The sequence below is a fragment of the Adiantum capillus-veneris genome, chromosome 10 (assembly GCF_014529385.1).
Source record: "Adiantum capillus-veneris isolate H3 chromosome 10, ASM1452938v2, whole genome shotgun sequence".
Taxonomy (NCBI): Eukaryota; Viridiplantae; Streptophyta; class Polypodiopsida; order Polypodiales; family Pteridaceae; genus Adiantum; species Adiantum capillus-veneris.
In genome coordinates, this window is record NC_140940.1 from 40,940,726 (window position 1) to 40,965,038 (window position 24,313).

Below are 24,313 nucleotides of genomic sequence, written 5' to 3' on the forward strand. Positions count from 1 at the left end.
GGGATGTAACTATGTCAGACTTTGTAAATAATTAATTTATTTACGAGAAAAGAATTATCTAATTAGTTGTGTGCACATCATAACAGATCTAGCAGTTTCTGGGGCCTCAGGTGCGCCCAAGTTTGGGCCAGAGCACCTCAAGAAGACCCTAACAGAAAAATACCCTGAAGCCCTAGTGATTGGGAAATCGGGTCTTTAATAAAGGGGTAGATAGTAGCCTCAGATTTCAGGCTTAGAAAATTACGCGCGCTAGTGCAAGCACAGGAATGAGATGGGGTGCTTAGACTATTAACCCTAAGACTTGATTATTTTACGGCCTTAGGATAAGTTAGTTAAAAGTATTCTTAAATGATTTTGCATTGGACCAAATGGCCGGACAAGTGCGACCAGGTAATGCCAGAGCATTGCTAGTACGGCAATGCGCTAGGGAGCAGATAAAGTTTTCATTTGTTGCATCTATGTGTGCAGTTGTGCACTTAATTGCACATTTCATTAACTAGCATAGGATTTTTAAAGTCAAAAGTTGAATGGTTTTTAAATTTTAAAGTAAGTGTGCCACTTAGCACACTTTCCCATTCAATCTCTCTCTCTCTCTCTCTCACTCCCTCTCTTCATGCTAGCGCCCTCTCTTCTGGGAGGCTATAAGAGAGCAACCCCTCCCCCTCTTGCCAGGTTGGCAGTGCACTACCCCCCCCCCCCCCCAAGTTGACCATCCTCTACGCAATGAAGCTCTCCATTGAAGCTTGAGAGCAGCACCTTGTGGTGTATGTGGAGCCTCTGAGCACCCATCACCTAGAACAAGGCCTCTCATGGTTGCTTGCAGCTTTGGGAGAAGTTTCATCGCTGAAAGTAGTAGAAAACTCTCTTTCTCCCTTGTCTAGCTGCTGCAAATTCCCTGTTTTCAGCCCCTAATCACTTGTATTAGGGTGAATTTCAGCAAAGTCTTAATAGAATCTCATTCCCCACTACCTACTCTACACATACACCAAGTTTGGAGCATTTCCATCGCGAAAAGGACTTCCAATTTGGCATTGGAACACGCTTAGGTAACAATTTTTGGTTATGTGCAGAAAATTACAGCAAGCGTGTATGTGTGTGTGTTTTGCATGTTTCTGTGGCTGGTTAATTGCAGGAATGATTACGTCCAAAGTGGCACAGTTAGCGGAAGATAGACCTTCATTCGTGAGAGCTTCCGATGAATTTTGTGGAAGGTAGACTCTCCCCTGCGAGAGCTTTCCAAAATCTTGCAGAAGAGGATAGATCCTCTCAGTAGTCAGAGAGCAGTTCTTCTACTCTCTCAGTCAGAAGCAGAAAAAGGCCAAGAAAGAATAGAGGACGGGCTTTCGCCCCGTTCCGTTGCTTGTAAAGATTCTCCCTTAGTAATAAAGATATTCTCTTTATGGGGGGGGACCAGCCTATCTTCTGGTCCCCAATGAAGTGTCAAGCTCTCTCTCTCTCTCTCTCTCTCTCTAATTCTCTTGAGTATTTGAAGTGCAAATAAACATCAGTTTACGCTTCCGTATTTTTGTGACAACCTAACCCTAATTTTTGGTGCAGGTTTCAAGATGGAAAGTCAGTCGACTTTTCGAGCTCGACTGATGTCAAGATTGCTTTTAAAGTTTGAGTTCTGTTTGATCTTGTTCGGTGATCCTGTTTGGAATTTGTTTGAAATGGATGGTATCTGTTTTGAACCTGTTTTGGTGCCGATTTGAATGGTTTGACTTTAGTTTGATACTGGTTTCAATGATTGGTGATTTTACTCCCGGGCGGAGAAGTGAGAAAAGATGTTTGAGAATACTTGTTCATACTCATGGCCCGGACCCTTGTGGTTATTTGCGGGGGGAGTATTGAATGATTGAAAAGTGTTGTTTTTTTACTCATGGCCCGGACCCTTGTGGTTATTTACGGGGGGAGTATTGTTGTTGCTACTCATGGCCCGGACCCTTGTGGTTATTTACGGGGGGGAGCATTGTTGTTGTTACTCATGGCCTGGATCTGTATGGTTATTTACGGGGGGAGTATTAAGAAGTTTGAGCAGTGGTTACTCTCAGCACCTCCAAACGACGCAGGCTGCGGTCTGGGGGACGTTTGGTTGTAGAAGGCCTCTATATCTCATGGCCCGGACCTTTTTAAGTTATTTGCGAGAGGAGTGATGAGGGAGTCGTTGAACAGCTCATGGCCCGAACCTAGATGGTTATTTGCGGAGGGAGTGTTCATCGGTGGCTTTATGTTTCTATGTCTTGTAACATGCATATGTGAGCATTTGTGTTGCATTGTGATGTGCCAATTACTGAATATTCCTAATTGGATGAGATTGCCTGGGTATGTAATTTTTTAGTGCATCAAGACACCCGTGGAAGATCAATACGGTCTGGGTGTGATGGCTAATTTTACTACGCCGGAATATCAAGAGTTCCGATCTGGAAGCTAACTCCTTGATCAAAAGAGCAGAAAGGAGAAGCTAACTCCTTGATCAAAACAACCGAAAGGAGAAGCTAACTTCTTGATCAAAAGAGCAGAAAGGAGAAGCTAACTCCTTAATAAAAAGAGCAAACTGATTGTCTCCCGGAATGTCCCTCGGAAATTTTTGAGCTAACTTCAGTTGTTTTCCAGATATGTTGTAATCGAAGATGATTACTCTCTTTCAAGAAGGGGAGATGTAACAAACTGCTGACGTGTCAAAGCCTAAAGAATGGAGCCAACTTACAGATGCCGGCCGAGGGGCCTAAACCCTAAGAAGAACAAGTAACAGAAGAAGTGTCACAAAGTGATGACGTGGTTGCTCGGGAGTAAAAAACCCTAATCCTAATTTTTACAAGAAACCCTAATTACTGAAACCCTAATTCTGGAAATCCTAACCCTAAACCCTGCAGACCCTAATTTTAAAAACCCTAACCCTAAAACCTGCAAACCCTAATTCTGCTCAGAAACCCTAAAATTGCAGAAACCCTAACCCTAACCCTAACCCTAAGGGAAGATTTCCGCATTTTGTGCTGGTTAATGATGTGGCAAGCTATACAGATTTCCATGATTTACGTTGGCAGCTTTTGGCTTTGCTTTTGGACTAGAAGCTTTTGAGTTTTAAAGGCTTTTTACTGTAACTGCTTTTCAGGCCAAGGGCCTTTAAATATGAGGCTAGGGCTCATTCTCTGGCATGCTTCCTGGAGAAGGTGAAGAGTCTGGAGTACCGGCTTGTACTTTGATGATGCAATATAAAGAAATACCGAAAGGGGCGCCAAGGTTTGGGGCCAATACTCTCTGGGGTGGAATTCCGCCACTCCGTGTCGTGTGTCGTCTCTCTCTCTCTCTCTCTCTCTCTCTCAGTTCAGTTGTTAATTTTAAGTGCTTAAAGTTGTTCAATCTGTTCTTTTCTATTGGCAGGTGGTGCCCGCATTGTGACAATCCGCTGCCTTTTTCTGTCGTTCTTGAGACTTCTGCAAAGTCTCGCGAACCTTGGCAAAAGCCGTATCCAAGTCTCGCGTATATTTATCCAAGCCTTTTTTTGTCGTTCTTGAGACTTTTGCAAAGTCTCGCGAACCTTGGCAAAAGCCGTATCCAAGTCTCGCGTATATTTATCCGCTTCAAAAAAAATCTAATCTTTCGTGCTCAAGAAGAATGGAACCTTCGTAGCACTTTCAACAATCTCAAATGGCGTCTTCCCCGTCGAAAAGTGTATAGTGTTATAGTGGGCAAATTCCACCAAAGGTAAGTTCTTTTCCCATTGAGTCTTCTAATCCGATATACAAGACTTCAATAAATCTAAAACCACTGAATTGGCAGTCTGCAAGTGGAACGATGACGAGAACTGCTACTACCTGCCAATGTTCTCCCAAATTGCCTTCCAAAACAAACTTATAAATCTGGGGTCTCTGTCGGAGACAATCGTCTCATACATGCCATGTTATCGGAAAATCATCGTGACCATTCTGTGTTCTCGGGAGATAAAAAATGAAATCCATTGCAATACGTTCCGAGGGGTGGGTGGGTATCGGTAAAGGCTGTAACAATTCCTGTGCCTTATGCTTGTCAAACTTCACCTTCTGGCATATCAAGCAACTGCACACAAACTCTTCCACATCCTTTTTGAGTCTCGGCCAAAAGAAGTATCTCTCTACCCCTTTCATGGTGGTAGCAATGCCGCGGTGACCCGTAAAAGGTGGACAGTGGCATTCAGTCATAACTTTTCCCTCAACGGCTGTGTAACGCACAACATAGTCTTTCTCATCAAGTAGCCTTCCTGAATGGAGTATCTCGCTACTGTCTCCCCATCCCGTATCCGTATCTGCAAAATCTGTATCTGTGGCATACTGATCGACCATATCCTCGAAGCTCCTATGATGTATCGCGGAAATAGCCAGAACCAACGGCTTTCGAGACAAAGCATCTGCCACCACATTTTTATGTCCCTGCACATGGACAATCTGGAAGTAAAACTGTGACAAGATGTTCGCCCACCGCATCTGCTTTTCCGAAAGCTGCTTTTATGACAAGAAGTAGTGCAAACTTTGATGGTTTGTAAAGACGGTCAAATCCGCTCCGAGTAGGTAGTGCCGCCACTGAGTAAGAGCATGGATAACCGCCAAAAGCTCTTTCTCATAAATCTGTGCTGTCATCTCCGGCCTAGAGAACAATCGGCTCTCGTAAGCAATGACATGGCCTTCTTGCATTAAGACCGCACCCAGACTACGACCACAGGCATCACAAAATACTTCAAATGACTTCCGCAAGTCCGGCAAAGTCAAATCTGGTCCTGTAGTCAATTTCTCTTTCAATGTCTGAAAGGCAGTCACCTCTGTGGATCCCCACGAGAAAAAGGACTCCTTTCTGTATCAAGATATGCAAAGGGGAAGCAACCTCTGCCAACTTTCGAATGAACCGTCTGTAGTACGAACACAGTCCCAAGAAGCTTCCAACTTCATGGACTTTCTTCGAATCGGGCCAATCACGGATAGTGTCTGTCTTGGCCGGATCCATTTGCACTCCTGCTGCTGAGACAAAGTGTCCCAAAAAGTGTATCTCTAAAGCAGATGATCTTTGTGTTCTGCCTCATTCTTGGAGAAAACAATGATATCATCAAAGAAAGTGCCAACAAATAGCCTGTACTCTCGAAAAATCTTGTCCATCATCCGGTTAAATGTCGCAGCAGCATTGGTTAAGCCAAAAGGCATCACCAAAAACTCAAATAACCCAAAAGGTAGTCTGAAAAGTTGTCTTGTAGACGTCTCCCGGCGCGATTCGGATCTGATGATATCCACTCTTCAAGTCAATCTTGCTAAAACACGAGGATCCCTGTAACCTGTCGAGAATATCATCGATTCTAGGAATCGGAAATTTGTTCTTGATAGTGATTTTGTTGAGAGTTCTATAATCGATGCACATTCTCCAAGATCCGTCTTTCTTCAAATCCAACAATAGTGGAGAGCAATACGGTGACGTACTAGGCTGGACAAGACCCTTTTCCAAGAGGTCTTTCACTTGGTTCATAATCTTTTCAGTCTGTACTCGGCTCACACGGTAAGGTGGCTGGATTGGTGGCGTGCTTCCAGGTATCAGATCAATGGTTTGATCTTTAGGCATTGTAAAAAGCAATCTGTATGAGTGGAGAAAAATCTTGGCGTTCGTTTGTTCAGGTCAAACCATATTCAACCTTTATTCATCGTTTAGTTCTCTCCCAAAAGAATGAGCAAAGAAACTGAAGTTCATCAAGTACAATCTCTGAGCCCTTCATTTATCAAAGTCGCTTTCTCGGCCCGGTAGTCAACCATGGTGTAGTTCTTGTGGTACCAAGGGATTCTGAGTAGAACGTCACTCGCGTGCCCTGAACACCCCTGTCATTGCAAAGGAAGTTTGCCAATGCTCGGTGTAATGGCAACATCCCGTCCGAGTGCCAGTCGAACTACCTCCGCCTGTGGCGTCAGTCTGTCGGGCGTGATTCCAAATCGATCCGCCAATTCCAAGTGAAAAGAAGTTGGCCTTGGCTCCTTCAAAAGAGCTTCCTGATCCTTCACTTTGCCCCAAAAAGCGGCAAAGTTTGTACTTTCATTCATTTGATTCGGTGCAGGTCCCACGCCATGTGGTACCAGTTCTGCTTTTCTATCTGCCTTTTCTGCCACGTTCCTCAACTGCTCTCGAACTCTCAGGCCTGTCGTCGTCTTTATCATTCTGTTCTTTCGGTGCCTATTTAGGGTACTTCGCGGAGATATGTCCATGTTCCCCGCATCCAAAGCACTTCCCCTCTCTGATGAAGCGAGCTCTCTCCTCAGGAGTAAGCTTGGGTCGTGCATCCTTTTCCTCTGGGTTGCTCTTTTTCTTTCTACTTTCATTCCCAGAAGTCTGTTCGGCTCGTTGTGTCATGGTTTCATTTGTGGGGTAGATGAGACTGCTAGAGTGAATGGCAAAGCCCTGCTTCGCATGACTCATCAACTCTTGAATAGAAGTTGACTTCTACTCCAAGCAGTGATCTCGGACCTCTGTAGATAGACCCAAGGTGAACCGCTCAATGTGTTCTCTGAACGAGATCTTCTTGAATGAAGAGGCGGGTAGAAAAGAGCTCCAGAATCTTTCACAGTAAGCATTGATTGTATCTTTCTTGGTCATCCGAAGATGGTTCCAAGCAGCTCGTATATCTCGTTCATATTCTTGCGTCAACCAAGAAGAAATAAAAAGCTTCTTAAATTTCAGCCAATTTACTGGCGCAGTCTTGTTTAAAAGAAGCGTGGACCACCAAGTACGAGCATTCCCCTTAAAGTAAGAGGCAGCTCTCCGAATCTTGGAGTGCTCTGAATAGCGTCCTTCCGCGAAAGCGATGTCAAACTGCTGTATAAAAGACAAAGCCTTTGAAGCATCCGAGTATCCTGAAAAAGTATCAAACTTGATCGAGTAGCACTGAACCTATCTTCCTACGATCAATCTGAGCATCTGGACTGCCAAATGACCCCCGCATCTCTCTGTACTGTCTCAGCTGATCTCTGACAATGCGTCGCCCATCTCTGTCTAGAACCATCTTGTTTAAGATCTCTGTAAATTGGTTCATGACTTCCCTATCTGTCTCTTGCCCTGCACCTTGGAACTCTGGATCCACCACGTACGCTGCCCCGTGTAAAGGAGAGGCATATGAATTCCACCTCGAGCTGCAAAGCGCATGGATCTCCTCATATCGCTCTACGTTCGGCTCAAGCTGTGCAAGTTGCTCAATCATGTGGTCCATTGCCTCATAAATCTTGCCAATGCAAGGATCCATGCCATCCAGAACTCGAAGCAAATGAACCACCGGTTTTACCTGTGCGTCTAGACTCTTGAGCTCCTTCCAGAACTCAAGATCCTCTGCCTTATCCTTGCACAAAATCCCTGCAGCTGTCTTTGCATAGGGGGAGGTGGTGAACTCATCACTGATGAAGACCTGTCGGACCGCATTTTGACATTCGGACAGCCTGCGCACAAGAAGAAAGTTGAATGCGAAGCGGGTGTCTGAATACTTTAGAAGCACTTTGCCGCCCGACCTCTTGAGGTACTCACTCCGAACCAAGTTGTGATTGTTGATGAAAGTAACAATCTTCATTTCATCAGCAATGACTGGAGCAATCTAGTCTAGCTTGCCGATGTCTTTTAGAAGGTTGTTCAAGCAGTGTGCCATGCAAAAGCACACTGTCACATGCGGATAGTGGCCCTCTATAATAGCTGCTGCTGCCTTGTTTGATGCCTCCCCATCTGTGACAAAGGCCACCACGTGTTGCTCACCGATGGTTTCTATGGCCGCTGTCCACTTTGCAGAGAGGACATCGGCGGACTTGCCACTCTCAGTGGCATCATGAGAGTGCACAAAGTACATCTCTCCACTCGAGTATGCGACGAGACCATGGATAGATCTCTTCCTTGTATTGCTCCACCCGTCGGCAATGAGGGAAACGCCATGTTTTGCCCAAAGACGCTGAATATTGAGGGTTGCTTGCTCCACGATAGCCTTCTCTCGATCGAGCAAAGTGGTTCGGAGAGCCTCTGAAGATGGCGGCACATAGCCGGTGCGATACTCTCCTATCCGTTGCACCATGACTTTCCAATACTCCGACCTATTTCGATCAAACATAGAAGAGGTTAGTATCAAAAAGGTGGAAACGACGATAATGGAAGAAATGAGAGAGAAGATTGATAAATCATAAAACAATGAACGTACCTCGTTGCGACAAATGGGATATGGTCGTGATAGAAGAATCGGGCCACAGCCGCATCCACCTCTTCCTTCTTCTTTGGGTCCCAAGAGGTGGCAAGGGTCTTTTGGCGAGGAATTGGACCTTGTGAAGATGCACCACCTACACTGGATAGAGAGGAAGAAGGGAAAATGAGGGTCTTTGGATCAATACCTTTGCGTGCGGGCTTGGCTTTATGGTTGACTTGCTGATCCTTTTCCTCGAGCTCCTTCCTCTTCTCGATGGTTACGTTGGCACAAAATCTCACCTCATATCCCGGCACTCGAAGAAAGTGTGCCCTCACTTTGTCATGCCCCCCTTTCCGCGTGTAAGAGCATAGCTTGCATGCCCATGCACGAGAACCTCCCGCCGCCGACAAGGTGCCCTCCGAGGTCACTTCATCCCACCACGACCATTCCTTCGCCTTTTGAGTGTTGCCCGAATGAACGGAGGGGGTTGTACGAGAAGAAGAGGCCATGGATGATGGATTATCCGTGAAAGAGAGAGAGCTTGATCTTGAACTTTGAGAGAGAGAGAGGGCTTGAGAGAGAGAGGCTTGCCGCTTGATTCTGTGAGAGCTTGAAAGAGAGCTTGAGCCTTGAGCCTTGAGGGTTAGAACTTAGAAGTTAGCCCAAGAGAGAGAGAGAGGTTGAGAGCTTGAACCTTGAGGCATGCCGCGGCGCCACACTAAGGCTTGAGAGTTGAGAGCAAGCAAGGGAGAATGAGCTTGGCTTGAGAGTTGAGAGCAAGGCTCAAGCAAGGGAGAATGGGCCTTGAGGCTTGATGAATGTGTGAAGAATGGGGGAGGAGGGGCGCATTATATATGTTTTTGAGTGCTGAAAATGGCCGTTGGCTGGCTAACTGCCATTTTTTTCAATTTCAAAAACTGCCGTTTATGGCCGTTGGGGACGTTCCGGCCGTTTCGGCCCGTTCCGGTCATTCCGTTCCGGTGACAGTTTCCAGCCGGAACACCGTCCGTTCCGACGCGTTCCGAAAATTCCCAGCCGGCTGGAACGCCGTTCCGGCGTTCCAAGGCCCCAAACAGCCGTTCCCTGGTAACTCTGATCTTCTCAGCAAGAACCTTCAAGCATTGGCGTTTTCCAACCTCCATCAGCCCTAGCGACAACCTTCAGCCCTAGCGTTTTTGCATATCGCTAGCTTCCCCCTAGCCCTGGCGTTTTCAGCCCTGATCATCGCCAACAGTCCTAGAGCCCTAGCGTTTTCACTAACGCTACAAGGAACAGCAGCGTTTTTCATTTTCAGCCGAATGTGAAGCAGATGAACCAGCGTTTTCAGCCATTAGGAAAACCTGCAAATTCAGCCTTAGATATTGCAGAAGATCCCCATTTTCAGCTCTCAAAAACGCAGCCAAAACAGCGTTTTTCAGCCACCCGAAACAGTCCCAGATTTTCAGCCATAGCGTTTTTATGGACAGCAGATAGAAGACCGCAGATTTCAGCCCTTAAGTCGTCGTCGTTGTCATCCCCGTCGTCGTCACCGGCATAGTCCCAGGTTGCATCAGTTTCCATGCATCGTCATTGTACCACTTTGTGCAATCATAAGTAGACCACTCTAGCCGACGAGAGTGGGGCCTTCGGAGGAGGGTTTTACAATGTCTCTGGTGTCGTATCTCTCTTCTCTCTCTATCTCTCAGTCTCATACACTTGCACGCACAGTGTCCATTCACTTTGTTTGTGATCATAGCATTCTCTCATTAAGAACGGAAGGCTCTCCCTTCCACAAGAACAAAAGGAACCTTGAGCACAGTTCGGAGCACTCATCTTGAGCAAAGCGCAAACATTCATTCCGCTGCACCTTACAATCTGAGCTGTCTGTAGACGAGTCCTCAGTAGAACTGTCAGTCTCGGGGCGAGATTTAGCCTTCTTTGCCTTTCTCTTGCTCTTTCCGAAGCTTTGTTTCTTGCTTCTCTTTTACCTTTTCTGTCTTCTTCGCTCGAATCTGAAGATCTAGAAGAACTGTCAGAAGAAGAAGAAGAAGAAGAACTGGGTACTCCTTCAAATCGAACACGCTTCTTTTGTTTCTTTGCCTTGTCAAATGTCGACTGACGACCCGAATATCTCGGGAAGTCAGTGCCTTTCTTCTGCTTTTTGCCGTGCTTTTTGGCTTTTTGTTGCGCGTCAAAAAGCTGAACAATCCGTGCATCAACCACCTCTTGTAATTCCTTCTCTGAATATTGTTTGTGATCAGAAGGTTTCTTGATAGCGGGCTTCAGGGGTGGTGTAGTGATTTTCTGCCACTGCGCATGCACTTCCTGAAAAAAAGTCTCGCTCATATATTTTGCCAATTTCGGATCCTTCGCAAAACTGAGCATCATCTTTGTTGCATCGCCGATCAATTGACGACTCTTCATCTCTCTTTGCTCCGCCTTAGTAGGCTGAGGCAGGCCATACTCTTTGCCGGAATCTTTGTTGTGATCCCTGCCCGCATCTCCAGATGCAGAGGGAGTCGACTGATCCTTGTGTGAAGCCATAGGTGCCGCGGAAAAAAATTTGGGAATCGGATTTCTCGTAGAAGAGAAATCGGCCGTGCTTTGATACCACTGTAACAAACTTGGACACTCCAAGTCAAGAATCAATCGCGACAACACCAAATAACCACTTCAAAACAATTCACATATCACAATAGATTTGCACTCGTCCACGGCGGAGTTCCATGCCTAGAGATATTGGCCCCAAACACTGGCGCCCCTCTCGGTATTTCTTTATGTATTAAATCAATGTCAAAGTACAAAGAGCGGTTAGGGTTTCCCTCTTAGACTCTGCGTCCAGATGCTTTGAGAAGTGAGGCCCTCACCGCGAATATAAAGATTACAAGGGATGCCCAAAAGCAGAGCCCCAAAAGCTTTTAGTTCAAAAGCAGTCTCTCTCTCTCTCAAGAGAGCAAACAAAATAAAGAAAATTCTCTCTCCCTTGCGTAGCCAAAATCATGCCAAAAAAACGTCGCTTGCTTTTTTTTCAGCTTCCGCAAATTCTGGGACGTCCGTACACTGCTTCCACGTGGCACTGGCGCCAGCTTTTAGGGTTTCCATCCACTTAGGGTTTCAGCCAGCAGTTAGGGTTAGGGTTTCCAGAAATTAGGGTTTTTGCAAAATTAGGGTTTCTGGCAGAAATTAGGGTTTCTGCTGTCGGGAGCCACATCATCACTTTGTGACACTTGGGGTGGAACTTCGCAACTCCCCGTCTCATGTCGTGTATCATTTTGTATTTGAAGTGCTTAAAGTTGTTCAGTTTGTTCTTTTTTATTAGCACGTAGTGCCCGTCTTGTGACATAATGGGCAGCCCGTTCTTCATCCCTTGCGTTCTCTCTTTAGAGAAGCCTTTTAAAATGTTGCTAAATTGGCTATTTTCTTATTTTTTTGAGTAATTTCTATTTAATGAAATTAAGACTATTTAAATTTGTGCACTTGAGGATAGTTAATTATGAACTATAGATCTAAAAGATTGACAAAACCTTTAGGAACAGACATCTTTGATGTGTCATATGATGGGTGACAAAGCGTCGCAAAGGTGTTGCTCTGTAAGTTCGGTGGGAGAGACTGGGTAATGGATATTCCCGATGCATCACAGGATGTCGGGAGCATGGGTTCAAGAATATTCCAAGGAGGAAATCCGAATTGAGTGAGAGTTACACGTAAGATGCAAGCACATGAATGAAGATGGGTTTTGAGAAGCTTTGAAGAAATGAAGATGTTTTTTGAAAAGCAGGTTGCTTTTTGAGTTCTTTCCGGGAAAGTAGGTGCTTTCGTGTAAAGGAGTCTATGTCTGCAGCACATCTATGCATGAGATTTCATCTGGGGACGCCTAGAGCATATTTGTGTAAGCATGGCTTTCGGCTCCTTAGTTTTTATTGAGTTTTGAACAGGTTCATTTCATTTTAAGAATTGTCTCGGCCGCCTACTTAATAAGTAGGCAGCCAACTTGCAAATATAGCTTAAAAAACAAGGCGTCCACTCTTTTGCTAATTCTGGCAGCAAGTTCGACTGCTTCCCCTTTCTTGGTGTGCCCTCCAAGGCAGCCAGCCTCCCCTCTAGGCATCCCCTCCATCTAGCTATAATTGGCAAAATCGACCCCTTTTGGCTATTCTGAGGAGGCAGCCAGAAATTGTCTCTATTTTCAGCCCCCCTCCAGTCTCTATTCTTGCCGTCTCCAAGAGTCTATAAAAGAAAGCTGACCCACCCCCACTTCCAGACACATTTGTAGACCCAGAGTCAAGGATACCTCTGTTGGAGAAGGAGGAGATTCTACCGTGACCACTCCACAAGTTCTTGCGACGAGTTTGTGATCGGAAGTCACTTTCCGTGTTGAGAGCAATAGGTGACGATTTGTATATGAGTTCTACTAGTGTTGGCTATTGTGTTTGTGTTTTGTAGGTACTCTACCTTTGAGAATGGAGCAAGGAGGCTTGGGCCTACATTCATCAAGGGATTCTAGAAATGGTTTGTAGAGCTCTCGTGCTTTGACATGTACTCAAACAATACACGCATGAACACGTTCATTTTAGGAATTCCCATTTCAATGTACGTCTTTTCGTAAAGTCATTGAGCAGAATATTGTCAGCCTGTTAGTATCCCTAAAATCTTATGGAAAAATTAGTGACTTTATTCCATTCTAGGGAGTCTGTGACAAAGGAGTGGAGTGGCTCCCCTCTTGTGCAGCAAGCACCACACTAGATTCAACCTGTTGATTCATCGTGTACTTCCGGAATAGTCGGTGTTAAACCAAAAGCCCCAAGGTATAGTTGTAGTAACCGAGGAGAATCTGCTAAGTCCTCCTCCATCCACTTTGCATCAAGTGCTGGATAGTTCCTGAACTTGACCAAATATTTGTAGACCAACGTATCCTTCACTTTCTTTTTCTTGTACGCTAGGACTTGTTGTGGAATAAGAATCTCTTCCATCTCTTCCCTTCTGGTTGCTCCACTAGCTCCGTGTCCTCTAGCAATTCACCTTTGAAAGGTCTCAAGAGACTCATACGAAAAGCATTGTGAATCTTCCAAGTATCTGACAACTTCAGTCAAAAGGGTACATTGTTTTTCGTTTCGCATATTTGGTGTAAGGTGTAGCGGAAGTGAATGTTGAACTTTGCTCAAGATGAGTGCTCCGAACTGTGCTCAAGGATTTCTTTTACTTACGGAAGGGAGAGCCTTCCGTTCCTTTAGTGAGAGAGTGCAATGGACACAAACAAAGTGGATGAACACTGTGAATGAAGGTGCTGAGACTGAAAGAGATAGAGAAGAATACTACACCAGAATGTTGTCAAACCCTCCTCCGAAGGCCCCACTCTCTATGGCGAGAGTGGTCTACTATTGATTGCACAAATCTCTACAATGCTTTGGACTTGCCGACGATGTCGACGACGACGAGACGGGCTGAAATTTAAAACGCTAATGGCTGAAATCTGCAAATCTTTATCTGCTGAATTGTGACTCTATGTCGGTGACGACGGTGATGACGACGATGCAATGACGACGCACTGAAAACGCAGATGCTGAAATCTGCGTTTTCCGGGCTGAAACTGCAAACTGTGGCTGATCTGACCGTGCGGCGAGGATCTGCTGCGGGAAGGTGAGATCTGCGAGGTTCGGGGGTTCTACTGCGGAATCGGACTGCTGAAAACTAAAAACACTGATGCTAATGATGATTCCGTCGCGGAGAATCTGCAAAACGTTGTGTTGTACTGCTGATTCAAAAACGATAGGGCTGATATGGGCTCTGTTGCAAAAACGCTATGGCTTTTGCTGGGTCTGCTAATGCCGGCCTTGATCTGCAACTGCAAACTCTGGGCTGAATCTGCACTTGTAGAAAACGCTGACTGTTCTTGGTTGAAAACGCTGAGTCTTCTTGCCGGGGGGGGGGGGTCTTGCTTGAGAAGGTGCACTGTGGATGTCAGGTCCCTGCTGCCTCTTCTGCCAGATTATGCTAGCACTGGGTTTTCTTATATACTTGGCTATCAAAATTGCCTTACCTAGTTCCCAACAAAAGTCACTTAAAAATAATAAGTGAAAATTGGCTAAAATGGGAAAAATAGGTCTATGCACTATAACAGTGCTTCTGATGGATTCTGATGGAAATCTGATAATCATGCTGTGTGCAACCAGATGATGATATGCATCTACTCTAAGTGTCTGGACATGCACGGTTTGCGAATAGACTTCATGCTTGTGAATAATCACATCTTGATCATGCAAATCATCATGCTTATCATTATCATGCAATTCCTATGTGTCATGCTTTGGAGAAGAAAAGACTGAGAGAGTCTCCTTCTCTTGATTCTGTTCAATCTGTGCCTGCACATTAGAAAAAAGTCGCAACAACTCTTTCATGTGCTGGTCGCTCATCGCTTTTCTTGCTTTGTTCTCGCGATCAAAGCCTGCTTGTCTTTTTTCGCGCTCACGATTTCTTTCTGCTTTTCTTACTTTGGCTTCCAAGCGTGCTTGCTCGTGCTCACGTGCTATGGTTGCCATTCTTTCTTCATACTTGCGCTCTATGGCTGCTATTCTTTCTTCGCTTTCTAACTTCCTGTCCATCATCATCTTGTCGAAAGCCTCCATAGGAGTTAGTGCAATCCTTAGCGTAGATGGGGAAGGGGGAGGGTCGGAAAAACCTCCTGGTGGGGAAAACTCTTCTTCGCCACTCCCATGCTCACCACCTCCATGCGAAGTATCCATTCCGCTTCGGGTGATGACCATCCACTGAAGTCTTGGGTTCTTAGGGTCACAAGGAACTTGGTTCTTGTGGGTCTCGGTTCTTGAGGGTCTTGAGTCTTGAGGTTCTTGAGGTTCTTGAGGTTCTCGAGGGTCTTGAGGTTCTTCTTTAGCTTGCAATCTGTGTTAGAGAAGGATCTTCTCTTACCTGAGCTCTACTCTTTTCCGCGGGCGCACCCCTTCGCGGCCTTGTGCTCACACCAAGGTTGCTTTTTCTCACCTCATGTCGATTGGCTGGCCGCTAAGTGCACGGTCCGCTCTCAATGAGTGAAAAGAGGCACAAGGGGAGGTTGGACAAGCCCTTCTTTCTTTGGTTTCCTATCACTCTTCAAAACATGATTAGGAATCGACACGCCCAAGTGGACTTGGGTTACGTGCGACCGCAACAAGCAAAAAAAATTCTTGTGGTTCTTTCCTTGAGTGATACAGAACACTGCCAAAGCTCTGATACCTATGTAAGGTGCAGCGGAAGTGAATGTTGAACTTTGCTCAAGATGAGTTCGCCATCTCGCCAAAACTAAGGTTTTTGTAAATATCGCTTTGAATCAAGTTTCCCTCACATCTCGAGGGGTTTTCATTACCTACGTCTCTCTCTCTCTCTCTATGACACCTCAGAGGAGATGCTCAGAGAGCTAGAGCCAGAGGAGATGGGGCTTGAGAGATGCTCACACGACAGAGAGCATACAGAGTATGGGAGATACCTCAAGAAGATGACGACTACTCACAGTTTAGCCATACTGAATGGCTTACCGACCTTCCCATCATCTTGTAAGGTGCAGTGGAATGAATCTTGTACTTTCTCAAGATGAGTGATCCATATTTGCTCAAGGTTCCTTTTAGTTCTTATGGAAGGGAGAGCCTTCCGTTCTTAATGGAGAGTGCTATGATCACGAACAAAGTGAGTGGACATTGTGCGTGCAAGTGTATGAGACTGAGAGATAGAGAGAAGAGAGATACAACACCAGAGACATTGTAAAACCCTCCTCCGAAGGCCCCACTCTCGTCGGCGAGAGTGGTCTACTTATGATTGCACAAAGTGGTACAATGACGATGCATGTGGCTGATGCAAATCTAGGCTATGTCGATGGTGGTGACGGGAATGACGAGACCGACAACGGGGCTGAAACTGGAAGCTTGTGACTGCTGTCCAAAAACGCTCAAGGCTGAAATCCGCTGCGAGTTGAAACGCTGATTTCGAGGCTGTTTTTATGCTGCTGAAAAACGCTGGGATGCTGCTGTTTTTGAGGGCTGAAAGCGCTGCTTATCTGATGCGATTTGATGCTGAAAGCGCTGTGTAGGCAGCCCTGCTGGCGATAGTGGAAAACGCTAGGTAAAGATTCTGCTAGCGATAATGGCCTTGTTGCAGAAATGCTAGGGACTGGAGCTGCTGTCAAGCATTTGCTGAAAACGCCAAGGCAAAAGGGGGCTGCTGGCAATGACACAAAACGCTAGGTCTTGGGTGAGGGAAAACGCCAAGAGGTTCTTGGGGAGTCTTGCTAAGAGAGGGGGAAACCTGTCACCAATGGCCTGCTGTCTCCTTGCTCATCTGCCTTTAGTGCTAACTTTGGTTTGCTTATATATTTTCTTACCCAATTTGCCCTACCTACTTTTGTTGGAAAGTCACTTAAATTAATAAGCGAAAAATGTCCAAAATAGGTCAAATAGGCTAAATGCACTGGAAAAATCTCCTAACTGATTCTAATGGATTCTGATGGGAATACTGATGATCATGCTGTGTGCAACCAGAGGATATGCATCTATACTAAGTGACTGGGCATGCACGGTCTACGAATAGACTCACAAAAAGTGCCAGATTACTTCTAATCTAGACTGACTGGACTTACGGAAACCCTGTTATGGTGTAGCTTGTCTACGGACACATAGGGATGTGTCACGTGACATCCCCTCCTTTTCAAAGTGAGGTACTGGTACCGAACTGTATGGTGTTGAGGGAGATCGCCAATAGCATCCGGAATCCTGGAAGGGACTCTTCGTCGGCCCACTCTGATGTGTGGGTCGTGCGGTACTTGAACTTCATAAAGGTCTGCAACGCTTGCTTCTTTGGGCCGCACCGAAAGCGACACAAAGTCTTGTGTGGCTCCTTCGATGCTTCAACTTCGTCTAAAGTCGTGCTTCTTCCTTCTTCAAGAATCTCCATGGCTGAAAATTCCTGAAACCATTTCCAACACAAGACCATGAACATACCCATTTCATGTAAAGTGAGTGGAAAAAATCTTGTCTTCGCTAAAGACTGTGTATGCAATGTAGATGAACATAGAGACGGAGTGACAACCCGTTCATCAAACACATGCAAACAATGAGATTGAATCTTTCTCTTTTGATCTAGAGCAATCGACTGTGGCAATTCACAACGGAAATGCCCATGCTTGGTGCTCGTGCTCATTCTACGAATGTGTCATGCCAAGAAAGAGACATGGAATTTGACTTCCTTACATATTTACTTTTCAACTTTTCATGAACAATCCGCATACATTCGTGCTCATTCATGAGTGAAACGTGCTCAACGTACAATATGTCATGCCTAGTAAAAGGGATCACATAAGGACGCTAACTAAAATACAGGAAACGATCACGAATGAAACACTCGAACAATGCGTGCGTATCAATCATGCGAACACATAATACTTCCTGTGAGGGTTCGTTGGACCTAGGCTCGAGAGCCAAGATTGATCCTTCGTGATTGATCGAATCTGCAACGAGGTTAGCTTCGTTAGAAAAAGCATCATCTAATACATCATGCTTGCGAACAATCACATCTGCTTCATGCAACTCATCATGCTTGTGAGAAATCACATCTTGATCATGCAAAGCATCATGCTTGTCTTTATCATCCAAATCATCATGCAAATCATTGTCATTCAAATCTTGTGTGTCATGCTTTGGAGAAAAAGAGTCTCCTTCTCATGAATCCGTTTAACCTTGTCCTGCATATTAGCAATAAGAGATGGAGAGTGAACAATGTCCTCTCCATGAATGACAATGGGAGAATCACTTTTGGCATTGAGAGTGAAAGTGTTAGCCTCCCAATCAATGAGAGGTTTATTATCACAAATCATATCACATCCTGAGAGAGGAGAAACAACAAATCTTCTAGTGAAGGCAGCTTGTTGAATTGCAAACAACACATCAAGGCACTCCTCCGTGATGAGAGCATCCATACCGGGAAGAAAGCCAGAGACCTCCATAGGAGATCTCGGACTAACTTCGAGGTGGGCTCTGTCAACAAGAGAGGAACTGATCACATCATGCATACTACCTGGGTCAAACAATATGACAAAACGTTGCCCCGACGTACGACCATAACATTTAATGAGAGAATCATCAATGGGAGGGTCATGAGAAACTTGGGGCACACTCGTGTTATCATTAATTGCATTGATAGAGGAAGTGGGTTCTGTGGGGATTCTTTAGATTCATTCGATTCAAGCTTAGTACATGTTCTTTTTATGTGACCCTTAAAGGCCGTCGGGGTTCGTTTTGCACTTTGTGCCTGTCAGCATCATCTAAGAATGAATAAGGAAGACACTTGGATGACTATTGCCAAAGGTTTTGGGATATCTGTTTGCTAGTGTCCTCGTTTCGGAGGATCAATTTGAAGGACCAGATTGAGCGGTTCTGTTTTGGATTGCCAAAAGAGATTCTACATTATTGTTTGCAAAAGAAGTCTGACTCCATTCAAGGACTTATGGGACATGCCAAGGAGGGTATGCATGTCGGCTCATTGACCTATCTTATGGACAAGCTAGTGTCCACCTCAACGGGGCAAGAGTCTTCCAAGGAAAAGAAAGAACCAACGGAACCAATGATAGTTCATCAGAGAATTCTGAAGAAGTAAGGGAATCAACTGAAAATTCATTAGAAAGTTTCGAAGAAGCAAGGGAATCATCTGATGGTTCATCACATAATTTCGACGATAACAAGGGAGGCCAACGGGGCTACCAACAGGGCATAGAACACAAGAAAGGTAAGCTAGGTCCATTGGATAATTTGGTCAAGGGCACAAAGTGGATGGGGGAGGAGAACTTTGCAAATTCTCTTCAGTTTTGAGCTGTACCTTGAAGCTTTTGGATTATTAGCAGTGTCTGTGTCGAAAGTTACCAATGAATCAGTAGGTTGAATCTGGTGCGGTGCGGACTGCACAAGAGGGAGGCACTCCTCTCCTTCGTCACAAAATGCCTAGATTGAATAAAGTCACTAATTTCTCCTTGAAATTTTTGGGATATCAACAAGCTAACATTATTTTGGAAAATGACTTTATGAAGATATGTACATTGAATTGGAAATTTCCTAGATTGAAAATTCTCTTTCATGTGTATCGTTAGAGTATGTGATGAAAGATAAAATGTTTGCAACATTTTATTTGATGAATGATTTGAATTTAATGCATCTAGACATTTGTTAGAGATCAACGAGATTTGGATGTGATGGCTAAGTAAATGTGAAATGACTATGATTCTAGTGCATCAAGAATCTATTTGGATGAGATGATTGGATATTGTTGTGAGTGCATCAAGAGTTTGGAAGGATGAGATGGTTGCACAGGGAATGATTTGAATTTAGTGCATCTAGACATTTGTTAGAGATCAACGAGATTTGGATGTGATGGCTAAGTAAATGTGAAATGAATGTGATTCTAGTGCATCAAGAATCACATTGGATGAGATGACTGGATATTGTTGTGAGTGCATCAAGAGTTCTGGAAGGATGAGATGGTTGCAGAGGTATCTAGGGGCATCAAGAGTTTTGGACGGGATGAGACAGCTAGATTGAATGATTGAAACACAACGTTCAACGTGATTTTAAGTGTGTGATTTTGTGAACTGCATGCTTTGTGAATGTACTATCGTGTGGAGGTGGCCATGGGCATGGTTTGCTTGAAATATGACAAGAAAGGAAAAGGTACCTCTACTACCTCAGATATGGCCGGTCGGGCATAGTCACAAAACAACCCTCACTCCCTAATCTATTAATGGGAGATACTGGGGCCAACAGTGGACAAGAATCTGAACTCTAACACATTCCCTATCCGTGGAAGATATCGTGACCGATTAGATGAATCCAAAGAGAGGCCATAGCTTTAACAAACCCTTCAATCCTAAAATAGGGAAAACAAGGAAAAAGCCTAAAAACAGGCCTGTAGGTGGAATCTAGTGGTATTGGGTATCAAGGAAAAAGACCCCCGACCTAGGGCCACCAAGAGGCAAACTATATGATACTTCCAACAGTATAGGGCAGGTAAAACAATGGTGGGAACATGCCAATAATGAGCAAACTACCTTCTTAGGCCAGGCACCGCCAAAACAGCTCACTCCCTATGATCAGCCCTAGGAGATACTTCGGCAGTGGGCACTAGCAACTTCGCTAGGAGATACTTGGGCACTCCCTATGATCAGAAATTGGAGATACTTGGGCACTAGCAACTCCGCTAGGACAGGCCGGAGAGGTCTAACAGCCCTCGCTAGCTCACATGGTAGGGACATTGGCTAGAAGGAGGAGGTGATGAGTTGAAGCCTCCAACCCCCGTGCCATTTTTTCCCACATTCTAGAATCGAATGATTGGATTTCACCCTAGATTCCAGCCATTGATCCCAAAATGTACCGTTTTTTTCCCACATTCTAGAATTGAATGATGGGAAATCGCCCTCGATTTCCTTCTGTTGATCTCCTTTGGTTTTCATTTAGCCACGTAGGCACTTTTCACTCTTGTTTTCTCCTTGAGCTGCCGATTTTTTTGGAAGCTGCTTGGATCCCCTCTCTTTTCCTGCCTTAGGTGGCCAGGGCAATTTTCATTCTCTATAGGAGAGGCTTTTTCCCTGGCCTTTTTTCAATCTTCCTTTATTGGCCAGTTGCACGAGTTTTTTACAGTTTCTCAGTTTAGCCCTTGGGGCTCAGTTGTGTATGAGATTGTTAATCGTATAGTGATGTGCAAGGCACATAAACGGCACAGGATGTGCTTTAGAGTCTTAATAGCTTGAAATCCTTTACTGTTTGAAGGATTCTGCTAACTTGAGCGAGCAGCCTAGGTAAAGCATTTTTAGCTGTTTTGACAGGTTGTCCAGTTGGTTTTCCAAGAAAAAGTCAGTTAACAGGTTCAAAAACAAAAGCTCCAGAGCACTGGTTTGCTAGGCCAAAGGAAAAAGAAAAGAACAGAGTCCCCTTTGTTTTTCCCGCGAAGCTTAAAAATCATGGAAATTTCTTATCCTCGGTAACGATTCATGTTTAACACAACGAATGAAATATTTTATACAGTAGCGACATACATAAGCAAGAATGCACCACGTCAGTTTTTTTAAAGGTTGCCAAAAGCTTTAACATTGATGAGGAAGACCTGTTTCTATGCATCCAACATACAGAATATGGGCTTTGTCTTTTAGTTTATAAATCATCCAAGTCAAAGGCTTTTCATGCTATGCTTTTTAAGTAGATCTTAGATTGAAAAGATGAGATAAGGAAATCTAAACAAGTTCTGTTTTCTCTACTCTAATTGTTTGCAGGACGAAAATCGCCCTATATTAGAACCGTTCACATCATTGCTGTACGAAGGTATGTTTTTTTCATGATTTTTTTCTTTTTACTCGAGAAGTATTTTAGAAATCAAAACAACCCTTTATTCACTGACAGTTTTTCAGGTGTTTTGTATTCGCTTATAGTGCAGCCCACGTTTGATTTATTGATTTCATGTGACTAGTTGTTGAGAGACTTAAAACATAATAGACCACAGATGGTTTGAGGAGGAGATCGCTTTCCCTAAACTCACTACTCTTGAGAGCAAGAGCTCACAAGAGGGCTCCAAATGCAAGAGAATAAATTATCTTTACACCTGCAAGAAATAACAAGCACTGGCCGAACCACTAGGTCGATGTTCTTGATGTCGTTTTTTCCTTCATCAATGTATCAAACCTGAATTATCTAGCTCCCTTGCTCAATGGTTGTGCAAAATGCCTCCTCTAAGAACTCTTATATAGGCTAAGCTAGAACATAAAGCAACTTTTGAAACCTTTGAGCGTGCACACACTCATGCTTTAATTTAAAACTAGACTCCAAAAACAAAATCACAAGAAGTGCTTTTTAAGAAAAGCAAAACCAAGTGCTCTTTGAGGAAAAGCGAATGCTTTTTGGACATGAAAAATTAGAGAGGAAAAACCGTTTTCAAATTCTAGATGAAATCAGCTTTGATTTGGGAAGAGAAAGCTTGGAAGAATTTCTAGAGAGAATTCAATCGAGAAAGTTTTAGAGCGAGCTGTTCAGGCGAGAAAGAACAATAGATGGAGAAATCAGTTTTCTCTAGAAAGGGGAGACAATCTAGTGAAAAGTAAAAGGTGGCATAAAAAAATTCTGGCTCTTACCCCGAGTTTGGAGTGGGCCACCTTTTCAATGAGAGAGTATGTGTGACTGGACAGCTTAAGGAATTGCATATGCCTATATGTAAGGAGGAGCTTTTGGATGGAGAGCTTGCTAATGACGTCGCGATGTATGTGGATGGTGATGAGGTCAGTCTGCAGAGGGGATATCAAGCTTTTGAGCCTTTTTCTTTTTTGTTGCTTCCAGTGAGCCTATCAGTTGATGCAAGACGATTGCATTTTGAACTGGTCAGTCACCCGTGATACGCCAGGTTTAGGGCTTTGTGAGCATAGGAAATTACACAAAAATATATCCAAGCTTCCTGATTCTCTCCATTTTTGATCCAAAAAATAGGGTGTAATACACGGAAGAATAATAAATGAGGCTGGGATAGTTACAACCACTTTAGACAAATAGTGGCTTGGACATGCTTGTCCTCTTGAGTCCATTCCACTCTGGTTCCTTTTCTCTTGATCACTTCAAGGCGCTTTGGCGGTTTTTGCAGATTTGGCATACCTTTCCGTCGTCTGTGCACATTTGGGTGCACAACTCCCCCCTGTTGAGCTATAATGACAGTGTGCTTTCTAGTTGGAGCTGACTTGCGCTCTCAAATATCCGTGTATGATAGTATGCAGGGGATATATGATAGGGCTGACAGACATAACCATGAATTTATTTGGATGTAGCAGTCTGGACCTTATTTTATGGAGAACCACAATATCCACTGGCACTACAGGTCGCCTATGTGGCTCTTCCCCCCTCCTATTTTATGATTTATCTGTTGTGAATAGCTGTTGGCCATGTATCAGTGATCATGAGAGAGTCTCCTTTGTACAGGCCCCCCTCCTATTTTATGATTTATCTGTTGTGAATAGCCGTTGGCCATGTATCAGTGATCATGAGAGTCTCCTTTGTACAGGAGACTCTCTTGATATGGAGATGCTGGTTTAGGGTCTTTAATCTCCAATGTACTCCGAGAAGCCAAGCCAAGCCACCTTGGTGCGTGCAAGCCGTCCAATGGGTCCATCCTCTTAGACCAAATAAAGTACTTAAAAGCTGCTCTACCATGCATCTGAGATAGCACTCTTCTGTCCCTTGGGGTTGATTCGTGCTCTCAAATTTTTGTGCATATGACAGGGCTGAGAGACATTGCCACGAATTTATCTGGATGTGGCGATTTGGATCTTTTTTATGGAAGACCACAATATCCACTGGCACAAGCCGTCTATGTGGCTCTTTTGTCAAAGATGCAGCGGAAACGGGTGAATCAGGTGATGAACTTGTGTGCAATTGCGAGCAAACCTCCTCTTGGGATGGGGCAGCTAATGGATCTCGGATCTATTGCGATAGGTCTGCTCGTACACAAGCTCCTACGTGTACTGCCCATCAAATGGGCATGGGCAGTCAAGCACTCGTACAAACATGCACGTAGGGGCTCAACATGGAGGGGAAGGGAAGGACTAAAGAGAGGGAGAGAAATCCCAATGCAAAAGGCTAGAGAGAGAGAGAGATTGTAGGTGATGAAAAAGTCTAGAGAGAGGGAGGCAACACACTGCTAAATGCTAGTAGATGGAAAACAGGAGTGAGAGAGAGAGTGCCAAACGTTGGAACTCTGCAATGATCACAACATGCCAAAAGTGGGGGGGCTATCTATATAGGGCAGTTGGTAAATTGCCCTACCTGTTTGGCAAAAAACGCCACGATCCCAAAAACCTGGTAAAATGCTAATAACTATATCAAACTCACTGAAAATGACTTAGTACACATATTTAGTGGTGGAGCTGCAAAGAACTGGAGACTCTGACCTTGGGAAACCCTAGGAACGGGGTTCCTGCCTCATGCCAGCCTATCGGGTAAGCAACACCATGGAGTGCATTGTCGAGAAAAGGTATATATACCTTAGATACGGCTGGGGCCGTTGGGCACAACCACAAAACATCCCTCACTCCCTAATTTGCTCCTTGGAGATATTGGAGCCGGCACCGAACAAGAATTTGAACTCGTAACACCTCCTCTCAGCTCCTGGACGGGAAACAAGTCCAAG

At 44.6% G+C, this 24,313-nt stretch overlaps 1 protein-coding gene across 1 annotated transcript in view; it reads left to right on the forward strand.

Moving 5' to 3' along the window:
* LOC147448719 (uncharacterized) overlaps positions 1–24,313 on the forward strand; it is a 63,448-nt gene that overhangs the window by 14,692 nt on the left and 24,443 nt on the right. Inside the window, exons 2-3 of the mRNA XM_086521245.1 lie at positions 20,979–21,133; positions 21,423–21,471. Of these exons, the coding sequence (XP_086377371.1) occupies positions 20,979–21,133; positions 21,423–21,471 (204 nt within the window). The remainder of the gene's footprint in view (positions 1–20,978; positions 21,134–21,422; positions 21,472–24,313) is intronic.